The following is a 20,818-nucleotide window of genomic DNA, read 5'->3' on the forward strand; positions in this document are numbered from 1 at the left end:
GTAGAACCAAAAACTATATCATCAACATAAATTTGAGCAATGATAAAATCAGATTTTATATGTTTGATGAAAAGAGTTTTATCCACACTACCTCTGTGATAGCCATGAGAAAGTAAAAATTGAGTCAACCTTTCATACCAAGCTCGAGGAGCTTGTTTCAGACCATACAAAGCTTTTTCAAGTTTGTATACATGGTCTGGAAATTGAGGATCTTCGAATCCTTTTGGTTGCTCAACATAAACTTCCTCATTCAAAATACCATTTAGGAAGGCAGATTTCACATCCATTTGAAGCAATTTAATATTCAGAATACAAGCAATACACAAAAGTAAACGAATTGATTCTAATCTTGCAACAGGAACAAAAGTTTCATCAAAATCAATACCTTCTACCTGTGTGTACCCTTGAGCCACCAAACGTGCCTTGTTTCTCACAATTGTACCGAACTCATCACTTTTATTTTTAAACAACCACTTTGTTCCAATAACATTTATACCTTTTGGTCTTCGGACCAAAATCCATACCTTGTTGCGAACAAATTGGTTGAGTTCCTCTTGCATTGCATTGAGCCATTCCTCAAAGGTCATGGCTTCCTTCACATTTTTCGGTTCATATTGAAAGACAAAGCAAAGAAAGCTGATTAAATTAATATACCTTCTGCGAGTTACCATGCTTTCTTCAGGATTTCCAAGGATGAGATCTTTTGGATGATTCAGTTTGACTCTGGTGCTTGGTTCTTTCTGAATAGAGTCAGTGATGATGTTTGGATGAGTCAAGATAGACGGTTCTGGTTCTCCAGTTTCAGTTGCAGCAGCAGATTCGTCATTTGCAGCATCAGCAATGGGTTCTGCTGCATCAGGATCTGCTGTTACAACTTCTGGAGGAGTATCCATGAGACTATCTATCTTGGCTTCTGTTGAAAACTCTGAAAAATCTCTAAAATCATCAACAACCACATTAGCTGATTCCAAAACAGTTTGAGTTCTCATGTTATAAACACGATAAGCTCTACTGTTTAAGGAATATCCAATAAACACACCAACATCACTTTTAGCATCAAATTTACCAATATGCTCACGATCTCTATAGACATAACACACACATCCAAAAACATGAAAATGACTTACATTGGGACGCTTACCTTTCCAGATTTCATAAGATGTTTTTGAGGTACCTGGACGAATAAACACTCTGTTTATTATGTAGCAAGCTGTGTTAATAGCTTCAGCCCATAAGCGCTTTGTCAACTTCTTGCTATTTAACATCACTCTTGCCATTTCCTGCAATGTTCGATTCTTCCTCTCAACAACTCCATTTTGTTGAGGAGTTTTGGGAGCTGAAAATTCATGAGTTATACCTGTAGACTTGCAAAAATCATCATACACAGAATTTTCAAACTCCTTACCATGATCACTTCGAATTCGAACAATTTTCCCAATATTACAACCTTTCTCAACTCTTAATCTCAGACAAAGAGTTTTAAAGGCATCAAAAGTGTCAGATTTTTCTCTTAAGAAATCTACCCAAGTAAAACGAGAGAAATCATCAACACACACAAAGATATATCGTTTACCATTCAAACTTTCAACTTGGATTGGACCCATAAGATCCATGTGAAGCAATTCCAATACCTTTGAGGTATTGATATCAGACACAGGCTTGTGAGTGATTTTTAATTGCTTTCCAAGTTGACACGGTTCACACTTACCTTCACTTTCCTTACCAAGCTCGGGAAGACCTCGAACAATACCTGCATTTGACAGTTTTTTTAGGTTTTTAAAATTAATATGCCCAAGCTTGGCATGCCACAGATCTGTGGTGTTGTTGATAGTTGAGTGACAAGTAAACACAGGGGTTAGAGTGTAACAGTTATCATTGGATCGAAATCCTTGCAAGATACATTCATTGTCATCATTCAGAACATAACAATGATCACTATCAAAAGAAACAGTAAACCCTTGATCACAGATTTGACTGATGCTAAGTAAATTAGCCCTCAGTCCTTCAACTAACATCACATTTTTCAGTCTAGGTAACCCTTCAAAATTTAGAGTTCCCATACCAACAACTTTTCCTGATAAGCCATTACCAAAAGTGACTTCTCCACATTGCATAGGCCGAATGTTAGTCAAAAAATCCTTGTCACCTGTCATATGTCTAGAGCAAACACTGTCAAAATACCACATTTGAGATGCAGCAGTTTTATCAGAAAAACCAGCTAGACACTTCTTTTTCACCCATATTTGTTTCAAACCTTTATGTTTCTTTTGAGATTTTTTCAAATTATCAAAATAATTTGTTTTAAACAGGTTGTTCAATGTGAAACATTTAGGTCTGATATGTCCTTTTCTACCACAAAAATGACAAATGGGAACAAATCTTTTTACCCGAGATTTTACCTTTTCGAAAATCCTGGAGATTTTGCGGCATCGAAGTCGTTCTTGTGCCACGTGCCGTGAAACTGTTACGGCAGAGTTTGTAGCCTCACGGTGATTCGTTGGAACACTAGATTTTACAAACTTCGTGACTCCAGAACTTTCCATTCCATTAGAACCAAGGCCTGCAAAACCTCTCTGACCTGCATTCTGAGCTTTTTCAAAAATAGAAGATCCAGGATTAAGCATTTGAACATTTTTCTTAAAGTTTTCAAGTTCCTTCTTCAATAGAGAGATTTTTTCATCTTTATCACAAACACTTGTCTCATATTCTTTTATTTTCAACTCACACATGTCAATCTGATGAGACAATTTTTTATTCAATTTATTGAACTCTCTATTTTCAGAAGCAACCTGAATCCATTTTTCATACATGACTTTGTATGATTCGGCAAGAGATTCTTCACGGATTTCGGACTCATCCGAATCGATTCCTCTTGTTTGGTGGTATTATTCGGACATACCAATCTATCTTTCACTGTGAATCACACAACACATTAGTCATAACGAGAGGTTAGGGCAACATTTTCGATAATATCTTCATCACTTTCGGTTTCATCATCACTCCAAGTGACATTGAAACTTTTCTTATTCTTTTTCAAAGTGTTTGCACACTCGGATTGAATATGCCCAAAACCTTCACATTCCCCGCACCGAATTCCCTTTTTGTTAGAGACGAAGGTTTAATGAAAGTATTACCTTTTGAGCCTTTCGAAATATTCTTTTTATTTCCCATCTTTTTCATATATTTCTGAAAATTCTTAGTTAATAAAGCAATCTCATCATCACATTCACTATCAGAATTTTCATTATCAGCAACTTTCAAAGCAATACTTTTACCTTTATCAGCAATGGATTTGGGTTTGTCCTTTTGTTTAATCTGTTGATTTAATTCAAAAGTACGTAAGGAACCCATCAATTCTTCCACTTTCATAGTGCTAAAATCTTTAGCTTCCTCCATTGCCAAAAGTTTCGTATCAAACCTTTACGGAAGAACTCTAACAATTTTTCTCACAAGAACGAGTCATCGAAGCTTTTCTCCAAGAAAGCAAAATATTCATTAGCAATGTCAGATAATTTTTCATAGAATTCAGTTAAAGTTTCATTATCAGACATTCTAAGCTCATCAAATTTAGTTTGAAGCATGATAAATCTAGATCTTTTCACATCAGAAGTTCCTTCAACTGAGTTTGAAGAATCTCCCACGCTTCCTTAGCAGAAACACAAGATGATATAAGTTTAATGTAACCCTCACCTACACCATTAAAGATAGCATGCAAGGCTTTGCTATTGTAGGCAGATAGTTTATCATCTTCAATAGACCATTCCAGTTCAGATTTTATAATAGTATTACCTGAAGAATCTGTCTCAACTGGAGGAGACCAACATGATAGAACCATTCTCCACGCCTTCTCATCTTGAGATTTGATGAAGGCTCTCATTCTAACTTTCCAGTAAGGATAGTTAGAGTCATTAAGCAATGGTGGTCTAGAAATAGAACTTCCTTCTGCAAAAAATGACATTCTAACAAAAACGTTATAGGACCACACTAAGAGTTTAGTGTCCCGCTCTGATACCAATTGAAAAACCGTGTTTTTGCAAATGTCAGTTGTATATAAGAAAATATAAAAACTGTAAGCGTTTGCAGCAGCAGAAAGTAATTCTGCTACAGCAAAACGAAACAGGCAGAATATAAAATATTTGCAGAAAAATAAATAACTTGACACAAGAGATTTATACGTGGTATCAGTGTTCTCCCGAACACTCCTAGTCCACGGGGCCACACCCAGAGAATGAAATCAATTAATAAAGTATCAAAATTACAAAGACAATTGACTTAAACAAGTTTAGACTCCCTCTAAAGTATTGCCGCAATCCTTTGTAATCCACTTTATGAATCTGACTTCTTGAAACACCTTCAAGCCCGAACTCCCTTCGTCTTTGAAGTGTGAGTGCTTACTTCCTCCCGAAGTAAGGCTTTAACAAGTCTTCTCCCGAAGACCAAGTGCTTACTTCCTCCCGAAGTAAGGCTTCAACGAGTCTTCTCCCGAAGACCAAGTGCTTACTTCCTCCCGAAGTAAGGCTTTATCAAGTCTTCTCCCGAAGACCAATCTCTTGTTCAGTCAAGTAGTTCTTCACAACCTCTAGGATAGAGTAAGAACAGAAATAGAACAACTAGAACCTAGGTGAACAACTAGGCTCTCACAAAACAAAGAAAGACTCTCTTCTCTCAAAAGATAAATGTAGAAAATGAATAATGGAAGAGGTAATTCGAATGGTTGCTCTCTAGGCTCTATTTATAGATCATAGAAACCAAAGAGGCAACCACAAGTTCGAATTAGCAACGTACAAAAACTTTCCAAAAACAAACACGATCTGCTACATCGGATTCGGATGCTGACGCAGCAGATCTGACCAGAAACGGGAAACTTACTAAAATCGGGTCCGATCCTCTATCAATGCTTGATTCCTGCCAAAAACAGATTAGATATTCTGATTGTATCAAGATACAATCGAAATTAATAAGGAAAAGGCAATAATCAAAGTTTCCACTAAAAAAGACAACATTCCAAAAGAGAATTCTTTCTCTTTTGAGAAGTTTTCAACAAAGGAAAGTTCAGCTGAAAGTGCAACTTTCCAAACAAGGAAAAGGGCAACTACAATCCGAATTTATAAGGTAAGAAATCGAATATGAATGCACACCAATCTTACCATAAATGGAAAAATTATTTTGTCAACTAACTTGCCAAAAAAAGACTTTACAATAATGGAAGAGGTAATTCGAATGGTTGCTCTCTAGGCTCTATTTATAGATCATAGAAACCAAAGAGGCAACCACAAGTTCGAATTAGCAGCTGTACAAAAACTTTCCAAAAACAAACACGATCTCGCTACATCGGATTCGGATGCCGATGGCGGATACGACCGAAACGGGAAACTTACTAAAATCGGGTCCGATCCTCTATCAATGCTTGATTCCTGCCAAAAACAGATTAGATATTCTGATTGTATCAAGATACAATCGAAATTAATAAGGAAAAGGCAATAATCAAAGTTTCCCTAAAAAAGACAACTTTCCAAAAGAGAATTCCTTCTCTTTTGAGAAGTTTTCAACAAAGGAAAGTTCAGCTGAAAGTGCAACTTTCCAAACAAGAAAAAGGGCAACTACAATCCGAATTTATAAGGTAAGAAATCGAATATGAATGCACACCAATCTTACCATAAATGGAAAAATTATTTTGTCAACTAACTTGCCAAAAAAAGACTTTACAATAATGGAAGAGGTAATTCGAATGGTTGCTCTCTAGGCTCTATTTATAGATCATAGAAACCAAAGAGGCAACCACAAGTTCGAATTAGCAGCTGTACAAAAACTTTCCAAAAACAAACACGATCTGCTACATCGGATTCGGATGCTGACGCAGCAGATCTGACCAGAAACGGGAAACTTACTAAAATCGGGTCCGATCCTCTATCAATGCTTGATTCCTGCCAAAAACAGATTAGATATTCTGATTGTATCAAGATACAATCGAAATTAATAAGGAAAAGGCAATAATCAAAGTTTCCCTAAAAAAGACAACTTTCCAAAAGAGAATTCCTTCTCTTTTGAGAAGTTTTCAACAAAGGAAAGTTCAGCTGAAAGTGCAACTTTCCAAACAAGGAAAAGGGCAACTACAATCCGAATTTATAAGGTAAGAAATCGAATATGAATGCACACCAATCTTACCATAAATGGAAAAATTATTTTGTCAACTAACTTGCCAAAAAAAGACTTTACAATCTCCCCCTTTGGCACTTTAGATGAACAAAATAATTTTTAACACAAAGTACCTGCAAGTTAAAGTTAGCCATAACAAATAACTACTCCCCCTGAGTAACACAATCGAAAACCAACAATAACTAAAGAAACATGCTAACTTTTAAACCAAATAAGTTTACAAGTACCAAACACAACTCCCCCTGGAAAAAGGGTCTAGAGTTGATAAAAACAAATTGAATGCTCAATAAAATGCACATTAATTAAAAAATATTTTGACAACTAAATTGCCAAAAAAGGACCTAACATAATATATATAATACAATACAATACGACTTAATATACATGATTTTTGAATAAGCTAACCCCATCCACCACATCCCCTTTCTACTATAGTAAGTGTGTAATTTGACCACAAATTATATAGCTCATTTTATATTATTAATAATATATACATGAAATTATTTAGATCATCATTATGATAAACTAAAATATATATATATATATATTTATATATATATAATTTGAGAATTGAGGGGGGCCAAAGCCCCTGTAAATTACCATACAGCTCCGCCCTGGTTGTAACCACCGTTGCCGCCGCCGCCGCTTCCGCGTGATTTGGCCTCGTTAACGGTGATATTACGTCCATCAAGATCTTGGCCGTTCATGCCCTCGATGGCATCTCTCATCACCTTTTCGTTAGAGAAAGTAACGAATCCCCTTGATCTTCCAGTCTCACGATCGTTAATGATCTTCGATTCAAAGAATTTTTTTAAAAAATGATACTTTTAATTCTCACTTTTTTAATTGGGGGTGAGATTTTTTTTTAAAAAAAAAATAAAATTTTAATAACCTACAAACCTATAGATTTTATACAATTTTGACTTTTAAAAGTCATATAAATCAATAGCTAAAAAAATGTGTGCATAGTATAAGAACAAAACCATAGTTCCTACCATAGAATTTCTCTATATATTTATTGGTTTAATTTTTCATATTATTTTTGGGATACATAGTTTATTGGTTATTAGATTGTTTAACTTTATTCTATTATTTAATAATATATTCATTGCTTTTTTAAAAAAAATAAAAAATAAACATGTAAACAAACAATTATAAATCAAATTAAACAAAATAAATTCTACCACTTTATTATTGATATATATGAATGAAAATTACAAAAGAAAACATAAAACTCATCAGAACATATGAGCGCATGTGAAATTAAAAGAGAAGAGTGATGAACTCATTTTTATTGGTAAAATGATTTGCAAAGAAGGAAGAAGTAGTAGTGATGGATCTACTGTCTACATATCTACTTGAAAAATTCCATGACCCAAAAGCCGCTAACACAACATTCAAGTCTGATGCCACTGAATCCAGCACCACTTGCCAAGGCTTGGAACTCTTGTTTGCTCCTCTCTTTTCCTCCCTGGCATTGGGTCATCATAAGCACATCCGATTTGGTCATCAACTTATCATTATAACTATCTTCAGGCACCATTGGAAGAAGGCCATCCATCACTATAACCTTTCCATTCTCTGGTATAGCTTTGTAACAATTCTTCAATATTCTCACACAGTGTTCATCACTCCAATCATGAAGTATACACTAAAATACATACATAAACGTTAATGTTTTAGTTAAACTACTATATAGGTAGGTAGCTGCTATATATATATAATAATTAATTGGAAAACTTTCAAATTAACTTATTATTATACGTACCTTCATAAAAATGGCATCCCCACTTGGAACACTTTCAAACATGTCTCCACCCACATTTTCGACCCCTGCAACATTATTAGTTAATAAACTAGTCTAATTATTAAAAACCAAATACCAAGTGGCATTTATATGTATAATTTGTTGTAAACTATATTAAGCTAACATTATATATATATATATATATATATATATATAAATACACATGTGTGTGTTAATACCTGGATAAGATGGGGCACGTTCTACAACATGAGGCAAATCAAAGTTAATACCCTTAATATGTGGATATGTGGAGGTAATCTCTTTTAGAGTCAATTCCCAAACCACCCCCAACATCTACCAGTTGCTTAAGGTTTTCAAAGCCTTTGTAAGATTCAATTGTCTGTTTCGCAACCATAGTGGTCATGCTTTGCATTGCTCTATTGAAAACCTTATTAAATCTTGAGTCCAAAGCTGTATACTCAAAGGAGTTCATTCCATGTAATCTGTTAAAGGGTATCCCTCCTTCAAGTACTGCACCTTTGAGTTGGGACCTGCCATTGTATATTAATTTAGGTGCCGTTTGGTAACACTTTTGTTTTTTAATTTTTAAATCACAAAGTGAAAGTAAAATTTTTGTTTTTAAAAATTTTATTTTTGAAAAACAAAAATGCGTTCTGTAACCACTTTTGTTTTTCAATTTTAAAAACAGTAAACAAAAGTGTGTTCTGTAAAGCTCATTTTCATTTTTATTTTTTTATTTTATTTAAGTCGTGTCTAGGTCTGGGGTTGAATTCGGGTTCGGGTCAGCCGGGCTCAACGCCAGGGCCGTGGGGAGGGGATTTGGTTTGGGTCTGGTTGGAGTCCAAAATATTGATTACGAAAAAAAAAAACTGTTTAAAAAAATATTGAAAGTGATTTTTTTTGTTTTAAAATTTTGATTTCTGATTAAAAAATTGAAAAATAAAAATAATTTTATAGAATATGTTTTTAAAAAATATTTTCACTTTTTCAATTTTAAAAACAGAAAACTGATTAAAAAAGTGTTACTAAACGCAACTTTAGTGTATAACAATAGATATTAAAAAAAAGTCATATTTGAAAAATTGCAAAACAAACGTACCAACTATCCGAGTAGACTTTATCATCCAACAATGAGATCAAGGAGCCTAAAGAAACACCATCTTCATGAGTCACAAAGCATTTGGAGACATTATTATGACTGTAAACCCTTTGATTATCGGCCACTACTGAGCACGTGAGCACAGAGTGGCCGGCCAGCATCCTGAGAATGCGGTCTACCATCACGACCGCATCAAGATTGTTGGTTGGTAACTGTGCCACTATCTCCAGTGCAGAGAGCTTAGCTCCTTCTCCGGCTTTCGCTATGATATCGAAAATTCCAAGCTCAATTGTGGCTTGCAAGGACTTGATTAAGATATTTGTGCTCAACAGCTGAACAGCATAACAAAAGCTTTCTTCTTGTTTTGGTCTTTTGAGATCAACGATTACTTCCAATTGATCCGAACCCATTATCTTTTTTTTTAGTATGTTAATTATAGGTTTGGAAACTTAGTGCAATGTTGTTAATCTGTGATCCCTTACAAAGTTTTGGGCGGTTTATATAATTAAGCCCTGCTGAATTGTCGATTATTCAAAGTCATAAATAGTTTACTAAACTCCAAATTGCAGTAGCAGCCCCAATACGCAACTATGGGTGTCATTGTACAAGATCTAATAATGTTTTTAGGGATTTTTATAAAAATACTGAATTTTTGGCAAAAATTTACAATTTTACTGTTAAATAGAATTTTTTTTACAAAAATACTCTCTTTTTATAAATCAACCGTAAAACAACAAAATAGAACAATTAAAACAACAATAAAACAGTCGTAGAACAACATGTGAAAACTTAACATAGTATACAGTATTTTAAAATAATACACAGTACTTTTGAAAAAAATTCTGCTCCACAGTAAAAAAGAAAAATGTTAAAAATTTCAGTATGTAGTGTAAAAATTCTATGTTTTTATGGCTATTCAGATCTGATCTAATTATATATTAGATGTTAAATTTTACCATCCGATCCAATCCAATTAATTTTAGTTACCCAATCGATCCAACATCCATTGGATATTGGATTGGATCGGTCCTATATGTTAGATGTATTTGATATATATTTATTGGTTTAATTTGAGTTTATTTAATATTTTAGACTTAATATTTTTGGAATCGGATCAGATTCATCTAATATTTTAAGTTTAGTATGTATTGAAATAAATTGGATCAATCTAATCCAAGAAAAAACAAAACTAAAGTTAGAAATCAGTCACATTATTTAAGAAGTCAAAAACGTGATTCTAGTTATTATTTTTTAAATATATATGTATAAATATTATTTTTAAATATCTTAAGTCTGAAAAAAGAAAGCCAAAAAACTAAAAACATGAACTTAAATAATACTAATAAAAGATTAAATACTCAATAATACTAATTAAATACTCATTTTTAAATATAAATTTTAGAGTAATTGGTCCATATTTATAAAATAAAATAAATGTAATGCATCTGAACCCTTCACGTATCTATATTTATAAGTTAACGGAAGTGGTAGTAACGGTGTAAGAGAATTTTAAAATTATGTATTTTTGCCTCCAAAAATAAACATTAGGTATTTAATTGTATAAAATCTGAAACATTAGGTATTTATGCCACAATTTATCCGTATTAATTTAATATGGCCAATATTATAGTCAATTTTGATTTATTAGGCCTATGCAATTTAGGTTTATGTAGTAGGTATGTTGTTGGTTTAAGGAAAACTCAAAGGTAAATTTGAATAATTATGCATTTAATGGACAATTTTTTTTTTCTAAACCTAAATTATTCAATATTAGTAAAATATATCATTTTTTCCTAAAACCCCACTCTCTCTCTCTCTCTCTCTCTCTCTCTCTCTCTCTCTCTCTCTCTCTCTCTCTCTCTCTCTCTCTCTCTCTCTCTCTCTCTCTCTCTCTCTCTCTCTCTCTGTAAACACGCACATGGAGGAGCACACAATCGACCCACAAGCCACAAATTTGGTCCCTTCTTTCCACGACCACCATGACCACAGATCTAAGGATCCACGGACCCATGGACCTAATGACCACCGCAGACCTAACTACTTCTCCATCAATCACAGCTTCACCATTGGTAATGTTGTCAAAGGAATAAATTGTATATTTTTTTTTTGATAATTAAGGCCTTTTATTGAAAGCAAAACAAACTCACATAGTAGCCACAAAGGAATAAATTGTATATTTAATGTTTGTTATGTGTGAGTAGATGTTAGATTTAGGGTTGAAAATGACCAAATCTGAGTTTTGGGCAAAAAACTAGTTTTTTCGTCAGGCCCGATGATGGTCTGATGCCTTCCTGTTTTTAAAACGAGTAAAGGTTGAAGACGAAGGTCCGATGTAGCCCGATGATATGGTTCGATGGGGTCCGATAGTGGCCCGATGCCTTTCTGGCGAGCTTAATGAATGGAGCTTAACATCTATACATGTAGATATGGTCCGATGGTCACCTGATGCTACTTTTTTTATGTACAAAAACATAAAAAAAAAATGGGTAGCATCGGGCCACCATCGGACACCATCAATATAAATAGGAATAAGGAGCATGGATGATAAAGTTAGAAGAGAACAGAAGAGAGAAGGGTATAATGGATATGAATATAAAGTGTGCCTATTTTTTTAATTTTAGTAAGCTTGTGTTCAAAAATTTAATATACACCAAATGTATGCATATAAATTCAAATTTCCCAACTCAGATACACTTTCAGGAGTGGAGACTTCCCAAATACCTTCTTTCTAGTCTCTAAATTATTAAATTTAGTCTAAATTATTTTATAAATACATAAAAAATTTATATATGTTATAAATATTAATAATTATGTGGATGTCCAAATCTTTTATTTTATTATCATTAATTGTAATCAACATTCTTTTTTTCTTAGTTTCCCTTTTTCTTAGTTTCTTAATATTTGACTCTTGTATTTATATAAATAGGGGTTTACCCCATTGGAATAAACAATTGAGAAATTCTCATTCACTTTCTCTTTCTCTCTTCATCTTCTTCTTCTTTCTTCTCATCTATTCTATATTATTTTATAACACGTTATTAGCACGAGTCTCTGCCCAAGCTTCAAGCATGAGTCTCTGCCCAAGCTTCAAGCATGAGTCTCTGTCCAAGCTCCAATGTAAGTATTTTGTTAAAGTTCTTGAATTGTTTCAAGGTCACGATACACTAAATATATATTTATATATATACTTATCTGACTGAAACAATTTCAAGAATCCTTTGTTTTCCTTTTTTTTTTCTTTTTATCTATATATTTATATATTATATATGTATGTATGGGTGCACTCTTAATGGTTATTACCCATGAATGGGTAAAATTAGAAAATTTTGAGTTTTTATACTTAATTTTGCTATCTAATTAAAAAAAAAAAAAACTCTTATTTTTATATCATATGGGCTGAGATTGTTCCATCGATAAAAAAAAATTAAAAAAAAAAAGTTTTTAGCAAGAAAAATAAGAAAAGAAAAAGTTAAGTTTGAGTTAAATATTTTTGTATGAACATATTTTTGATATAGTGTAAAAAGAGATATTTTTTGATATTTTTTTAATTAAGTAGTTAAATTAAGCATAGAAATTCAAATTTGTGATTTAATTATTCGTTATTATATCAAAATTCGAAGGTTTGATATTTATAAAATTAATATTTATAGTTAAATTTGTTTAGTAACCATTCATGGGTAATACCCCTTAAGAAGTGTTCCATATATATATATTTTAATTTTCAATATTAAAAGTTTCAATAATGTAAAAAAATTTATCTAAAATCAAAACAATTACAAGTATGTTTGCATATATAATAATATTTATGGTATTCATAATTAATAATATTCTTAATATTAATATAATCTAGAAACACAAATATATTGAAGAACTCATTACATAATCTATATAGATTATATAAATAATTTATGTAATTTTCCCAATCAACTCATTACATATAAATAATGTGAGCTAGGCATGTCAAGTAGTATGTTTATCAAATTTATTTGCATGAAAATTACTCGATTAGTTTGCTAAGATAAAGGACGGGTACATGCTTTGTAGTGGCACAAAAAGTGATAGTAAATGTTTCTCTATTTGTAGTTAGAAGTGAAAGAATATAAGAATAAGATTTCATTGAAGATAAATAGTTTAAAGTAATAGTAATAATTAAGATAAATGTAATCTAATAAGTATCTTCATTTTTTTAATTAATTATCCCACTATACATTGTATATACATCATACATATATATTATTAATTTATACATATTTATTGATTAATCTGTGAAATAATTTTAATACATGAGTATCCTCTTATTCAAAAAAATACATTAGAATCCATCTAGCTTATATATTTATTTATAATTTCAATTTTATAAGAATTTTATTTATGTTTGTAATTTTTTATTTGTTAATATTTTAGTTTACTAAATTATACCTGCTCGAACCGTTCGGTTTTGTTTCCTAGTATAAAGTAATTGTCAGAAGAAAAACAAAAATATTCAATCAAGTTGAAAATGTCAAATTGAGGTTGTTTCCAAATTGAGTAACCAATCAAGTTTTTTATGGTAGGTCCCGCAGATTTTAAAATTTGAAAACATAAAATTGGATTAGTATTCTATACCAATCACACCAACACTATCTAAGATTTTAAAATTATATATTTAAATTGAAGATAACTAATTAAGAAAGATGCCGTTAGTACTTAGTATTGTGTCACTTTAACTGTATTGTATTGAAAGTATTTCAACAGTAGTGACACATCAATTAATTTTTTATTTATTAAAAAATTAAATTTTTAACTAAGTCAACAAAAGTAGTTAGCATATTTAATATAAATTAAGTTAGTTGACGTATTAAATTTAGATTGATTTAGCACAATATGGAACACCACCTTTTATTAGAGATCTTAATTCCACTTCAACATAGACAATAGTAAAATGTTGTAGACAAAATTTGAATAAATGCATTTCACGGTAGACTTTGAACTTGAAGATGTCCTTCTTTGGGACATACTACATGTTGACAAAGAAAAGTCTCACAAAATGTTCATGAACTATTGGGCACCTGTAGTGCCCAACACCTTCGATAGGTAGCACTTCACGAATGGTTATCGATATTTCTTAAAAATTATTTTCTTAAGTTATATGGGACCTTATATTTAATTACACTATTAGCGGTATGACATCGAAGAAGGTGCTAGCCATCAGTAATACTGATGAGTGCACATTTGTACACGAATTCCTAGTCAATTACTAGTTAAATTAGTATTTATTTCTTAAGTTTTGTATAATGTGCAATATTATGCTGAAAGTGATGAAATTATGATAAATTAAAAGTGAACCGTACATAATTGAGCAAAGTGTCGAAATCAAGGAGCAACCAAGTCGAGAAACAAGTTGAAGTGCAAAAAATTGGTGCTTGGTGCTATAGCGTAGGGTGTAGGCGCTATAGCGCAGGACTAGGAAAAAATATTGCAAGGAAAAAAAGATAATTTCAGCACGTGATTATTTTGGGATATTTCTCTTAGGCGCTATAACGCAGGGTGTAGGCGCTATAGCGCAGGGTGTAGGCGTTATAGCGCAACACTTATCTTTTTTAAAAATAAATCCTAATTCTAAGGGGATTCATCTATCTTTTGTTGGCCTATATAAAGAATAATGTAAATTGGATTGAGGGACGACTGAAGAGATAGAAACAAGCAACTCTGAGATTAGAAAACACATTGAAGAGCAAGAGAGAAGGGATTCGAAGTGATTATCATCAACTTTCATCATTAAGAGTTTTTTTCTTCTTCTTCTTCTTTATTCTGTTGTTTAGTTATTTAATTATGAACATGATTATCGTGGTTATTATGTTTGTGATTATGAACTAAATATTAGACTTTTTATTTGGGCTTACATTAACTTTTATTGGTTTTATTAAAACTTGGGTTGATTGGATAGTTCTTTGTTGTGTTAGCCCATATTGTTAGTGATCAATAGTTGATGGACTTAGCATTTGTGTGTATAAAGTCTAGGTGAAGCAGAAGTGTGGGCTTTTCTAGCTAACTGAAGCCTTCAATGAGCATGCCCAGTCCAACTAGGGTTATGTAGGTCCCCTCGCTAACTCTATAATTACATATTGTCTTATTACAATTGTATACTTTTGATAATCAAATAGCAATTAAAATTGCTTCTCATTCAAAGGTCAAGGGAGGAAGACTTAGTTGATAGTATTGCACTATCAAATTGCGGTAATTGCTATGGATCAATCAGGTTTGCATACCTAATTATTACTGTGTTCTGTATTATATACAATTTTGTATTTTGGGTTGGTTAATTTATCTAGCATGTGGTATTAGATTGCCAATTGTACATAATTTAGGACCTATTTTTTATTTTATAATTGATATATGTTAATTTTCTCAAATTACATATTATTTTCGTTATTATTTTATGTTGATTTTTTTGTTTTTCAATCTTAAAAATTTAGGGGTTTTATTAATTGTGAAATTCTCTTTCTGTTGATATATTAAATTGGAAGAATTTAATGATTAAACTTTTAGGGTTTATATTTTTTAATTATGAAATTTATTCCAAATTGAACGCATAGATAGAGTAAAAATTCAATCCCGAACAAAACCCCTCAATTTTCCAATGTTTTCGTCACATTTTTTGGCCGAAATTCGTCCAGACCCGACTGGCGCAAAACCGAGTCGCGCGACCCACCTGGAGCAACGCCTGGAGGTTGAAGACAACCAAGGTCGGTCCTGAAACAAAGTGGGCCACATGGAAAAAAAAAATGTGGGACCCTTATGTTAGAAAAAATGTGATATTTTTCAAAATCAGTAAAAAAATTATATAATTTTAAAAGAGAAAACAAAATTTTGGGCCCTTGGGCAGGGTGGGCCCTAGGCACAGGCCTAGCCCGCCTATGCCCAGGGCCGGGCCTGAAGACAACCTACTGGGACGAAGTCCACTTGCAGCTTTCGGAGAGTGAGGGAGAGTGCGGTAGTTTTTGAACTCCGTTTTCGACGATTTTTTTCTTCAAAGTTATTAGAATTTAATTTATGATTTTTTGGTGATTTTTAATTAATTTTTTGACTCCATTTAATAATTATTATTATTTTAATTATAATTATATAGTTAAAAAATATTAAAATCATTTTTGATGATTTTTTAGAATTCGTGAATCATAGAAATTTTTTTGGGTTTCTTCTCATTATGTTTCACAGTCACTCCCTTATTTGATTTATCTTGACTATGTAATCTCCACCAATACTCTTTTTTTTACATCTTTCCATTATTTGTTGTTTTACAATTTGTAAAACTTGAATGTTTGATGCAAAAATAATGTGTTATGTGGACACTTTATTTTTTATTATCAATATATTATAAGCAATTAATATATCTCTTTTTGAAAATTTGGTTGAAAATTATTAAATTTTCAACGATTGTTTTAGCACCAAATTTCATATATTGTAGAAAATATTTATTTTGGTTGGCTATATGTGTAATTACTTGCCCAAATATAGTAGTTATATATATTAATTCATATTCCATGAAGTGAGTTAATATTAAATATGTATATTTTAATTAGGGTTTTTTTATTTTTACACTTTAAACGAGTTTTTTTTTTTTTTTTTTTGCATTTTTACGGAATTCTACATAGAAACTCCTATTGCAACTAGCGCTGCAACCTAAATTGCAACAGAAAATCGTACAGAAACCCCTATTGCAACTAGCGCTGCAACCACTTTAGAAACCCAAACCGTAATTTTGAAAAAAAAAGTTAAAAAATAGTATATGGGGTAATTCCCCTTTTAATTATTTGTCCAAAGGTAATAATTTAAATATATATTTATTTATTTATTTGGCTTGAATTAATATATATTATTTAAGAAATTTACACTACTACAATATAGCCTTTTAGTGACACTATTTAGTGACATACACAAAAGTGTGGGTCACTAAAGAGTTAATAGTAATGTGCGTCACTAAAAATATGGAGTGTCACTATTGAGTAAAACCCAAAATTATTTAATTTTTATTACTTTAAAAAATATTACTCTATAGTGACACACCAAACGTGATTGGGTAAATATTTCTCAACGCACCTAGCGCGTTACTATATAGACGTTGTGTCACTAAATGGTAACTCTCATAATTTCTATAATTTTTTTTAAAAAATACAATATTGATCTATAGTGACACGCCAAGTGTGATTGGGTAAACATGTCCCCAGGGCCAGCCTTGAGCATACGCGGGATAGGCCTGTGCCTAGGGCCCACCTAGCTCAGGGGGCTAAAAAAAATTTGTTCCCTTTTAAAATTACACATTTTTTATCAATTTTGAAAAATACCACATTTTTTTCTTAAATGAGGGCCCAAAAATATTTTTTTTCCTATGGCTCACTAAATTTCAGGGCCAGCCCTGCATGTCCCAACGTGCCAAGCGCGTCAATAAAAAGTAACTATTTATTTTATTTTTTAAAAAATAAATTATTTATTTCTCTTTTAAATAATAATAAATGTATGTAAAAGAATTTATAAAGACAGCTGGACTCTTTGATTGTAGTTAAATAAGTAAAAATATAAAATAAAATAAATAAAAAAAAGATTCGTATGTATAATTCAACCACTCTCTCTTAATTGGTGTAATAATCAAAATATTGACTATTATTCTATAGTACATAGTTTTACTATTCTCGTTGGAGAGATAGTGGATTGCTTAGAATTTTTCTCATTAAATAGTATTTTACTAAATTCTAAGAAATTATGTTATTTTTAGAATTTTATAGATCATTATGGGCTTTAGGTGTAGTCCATTTTGAATGTGACTTAGAAAAAATATAATTAACAAATATAATTTGTTTGAACCGCATTATATGACATGATAATTAAGTGGTCAAGGTGAATAATGACTCGTTACATAAATACCAATCGTGGACAAATATTTATTTTGAAATCTAGTAATCTATTAGTTATATGTTCAAGTAATGGACACTTGAATGATATATGGGAATTAAGTTACATGAACAATTATATGATATGATCTATACTATAGTAGGAATTGAATAGAAGGCGTCATATGTTCATTTTGATATATAGGATAGAATGATATTATTTAAGATAAATATATAGAAGTAGTTATTGTAGGAGGTATCAAGTTTGGACGTAGTTTTATATTTTGAGAGATGCAAGAAGAATAATCAGACTTATTAAGATTAGGCATATGGAGTAGAACATGCATTCAAAGTTTAGAATTTTAAATCTTAAGATTTAGTGGACACCACGTGGTAGTCGTAGAGAGATATGCTCACTTAAATAACTAAGGAGAATATCAATTTTTAGCATAGCATTCACTTGGTTTGGGAAACGATTAAAGGAATCTTAATTTATATTTAACCATTGTACACGTGGTGGTGGACATCGATAAAATAGTAGACTTGATCATGGTAGAGTAAGATAGGTGAAGGATTATTAGATAGTAAATGAGAAATGCTAAAGGGCACCACTGGTGCCTAGCACCCTCCTACGTGTCAATATCGCTATTGGTGCAATTAAGTATCGGGTCCCATATAGTTTAATATAATAATTTTTATAGAGTATCGCTAGCCAATTGCAAGTCGACACATTTAGAAGGTGCTAGGCACCACTGGTGCCCAATAGCAATGCTCATAGTAAATGTACTCAAATTTCAAATTTGAAATTGGTATTATGCGGTTGCATGGGAAGTGGGGAGCTTTGTTATCACCTCGACTGATTGTGTGAAGATTATCAGAACAGTTAGGATTTAAAATGAGTATTAGCATATTATTCAAAATTCAAACCTTAACTAAGGGATACGACATAGGTAAGTGGGGTGGGGTATGAGAAGCCTATAAATAGAACCTTAATTATTCATTCATCTCAACACTCATAAGACCTAGACTCAAAAATCTCTCTCTTCATTCTGAACTGTCATCTCTCAATCCCTCATACTTATCACCCTATCCATCATACATAACCATAATCACATCACTCTCTCATCTTGTCAACATCTAAACCAAATTCATATATAAACAACAAAACCTCAAGTCATTTTCACCACCTTACAACACTATTAACGTCCATCAAGTCTTCTTTTATTAATTCTTTCATCCATTTTGTTGAAGCCATTACCATAAACAACCTTCATTATTCTCCCATATATAAATATATATATATCCTTTATTATTTTGGCATCACCATCAACATCATTTATATTCAAGTTTTAGTGCTCAACTATATTTGATTAAAAGCTAAGGTATATCATTCTAATTTTTTTTTTTTTTTTGTGTAGAATTAAGGTTAAGTTTTATATATATTGTTACAGATATAGGTTAGTTAGGACAGTTAGTTAGTAAGGTATTTCTGTTATTTGTTGGTTGACTCTGTTTTGCTTCAGTTGTATCTGTATATAAACTCCTCTTGTAATCTTTCTTTAATCAATAACAGATTACCTTCTTTTCTCTTTTCTTCTCTCTGCTCTTAAACATCACATGGTATCAGAGCTCTCTCTCATTCGTTAATGGAGATCCCTTGTACTTCTAATGGTGGAGCATCAAGATTGAACAATGCTCAGACAGAGAACAATCATCAAGCAATGCTACCTAAATCGTACCCTGTTTCATTCACTCATTCTCTCTCAATTAAGCTCGATGAGCACAACTATCTTCCATGGCGTCATCAAGTTTTGGCTTCGATTAAAGGGAGTCGACTTCAAAAATATATTGATCCTGATAAAGCTCGACCAAAGTATCTCTCTGCAACTGATGAAAGAAATCACACAGTCAACCCAGAATTTGAAGATTGGGAACAGCAAGACAATCTTCTGGTTTCTTGGTTACTCTCATCCATGTCTGAAAAGACCACAAACAGAATGATAGGATGTGACACCACTGCTCAAATATGGCATGCTCTAAATGAGTACTATACAGCTCTTAATGCTGCTAATATAGGGTTATACAAGACTCAACTACGCAAAATTAAGATGACAGGTTCATTAAATGACTATCTTCTCAAGATCAAAGGGATAGTTGATCTTTTTGCTACTATTGGCCACAAACAGATGCCTCAAGATGACATTGAAGCCATATTCAACGGATTACCAGCTGAGTACAATGTGTTTGTCACTTTGGTCACTACAAGAAAGGATGTGTAGACTGTTGCAGAGATAGAAGCCTTATTAATGGCTCAATCGGCTTGAATTGACAAACACACTAAGAATCTTGATATCCTGAAAGCTGAAGCTAATCTCTCTCATTCAAGATTCAATGGTTATAATCCATATAACCGTGGACCCTACTCTGCACCTACTATTCCACCAGGATTCAACTGTTGTGGTCCCCCTCATTCTGATGGTTTCACAGGAAATCCTATGGCTCGTGGTGGTGGTCCTGCATCTAACAGAGGTGGTCCCAATACTCAACATGGCAATCCCTTCAACTCTGGACGCGGCCCAAGTCAACAAACACTACTACAAAAATGACTTTTTGCTTCAGTTTTTAAGTGACACATAAAGTATTTGCTTCAGTTGGTGTAACCGATGTTATAACCGTAGACGCAAATATTAATTTTTTTGCTTCAGTTATGAACCAACGCTAATTGGTTTTTTGCTTCAGTTGTTAACCGAAGCTAAAAAAAAAGTTTCTGCTTCAGTTCATAACCGAAGCAAAAAACCAATGCACTAACGCTAATTGTTTTTTGCTTCAGTTATGAACTGAAGCAAAAATATTTTTAAAAAAATTTAAAAAAAAAATCTGAAACCAAGCAATTCTGACCAAAGATAAATACAATATCAGATCAATCCC

At 32.2% G+C, this 20,818-nt stretch overlaps 2 protein-coding genes across 2 annotated transcripts; both read right to left on the reverse strand.

Annotated features, from left to right (window-relative positions):
- Positions 1-6,752: 6,752 nt before the first annotated feature.
- Positions 6,753-7,154, reverse strand: LOC115705167 (glycine-rich RNA-binding protein-like). The gene is made up of 2 exons (XM_061106661.1): positions 7,140-7,154; positions 6,753-6,980 (listed from the first exon to the last, which is right to left on the reverse strand). The coding sequence occupies exons 1-2, from the start codon at positions 7,152-7,154 to the stop codon at positions 6,753-6,755; spliced, it is 243 nt and encodes an 80-aa protein (XP_060962644.1).
- A 164-nt stretch (positions 7,155-7,318) lies between these two features.
- Positions 7,319-9,511, reverse strand: LOC115706441 (cathecol O-methyltransferase 1). The gene is given in 5 exon segments (XM_030634092.2): positions 7,319-7,807; positions 7,925-7,989; positions 8,143-8,233; positions 8,235-8,454; positions 9,024-9,511. Coding segments are annotated over 5 exon segments (1,083 nt in total). The 5' UTR covers positions 9,434-9,511; the 3' UTR covers positions 7,319-7,510.
- Between the last annotated feature and the right edge of the window lie 11,307 nt (positions 9,512-20,818).

Source organism: Cannabis sativa, chromosome 1 (genome assembly GCF_029168945.1).
Source record: "Cannabis sativa cultivar Pink pepper isolate KNU-18-1 chromosome 1, ASM2916894v1, whole genome shotgun sequence".
In the NCBI taxonomy this organism is placed as follows: Eukaryota; Viridiplantae; Streptophyta; class Magnoliopsida; order Rosales; family Cannabaceae; genus Cannabis; species Cannabis sativa.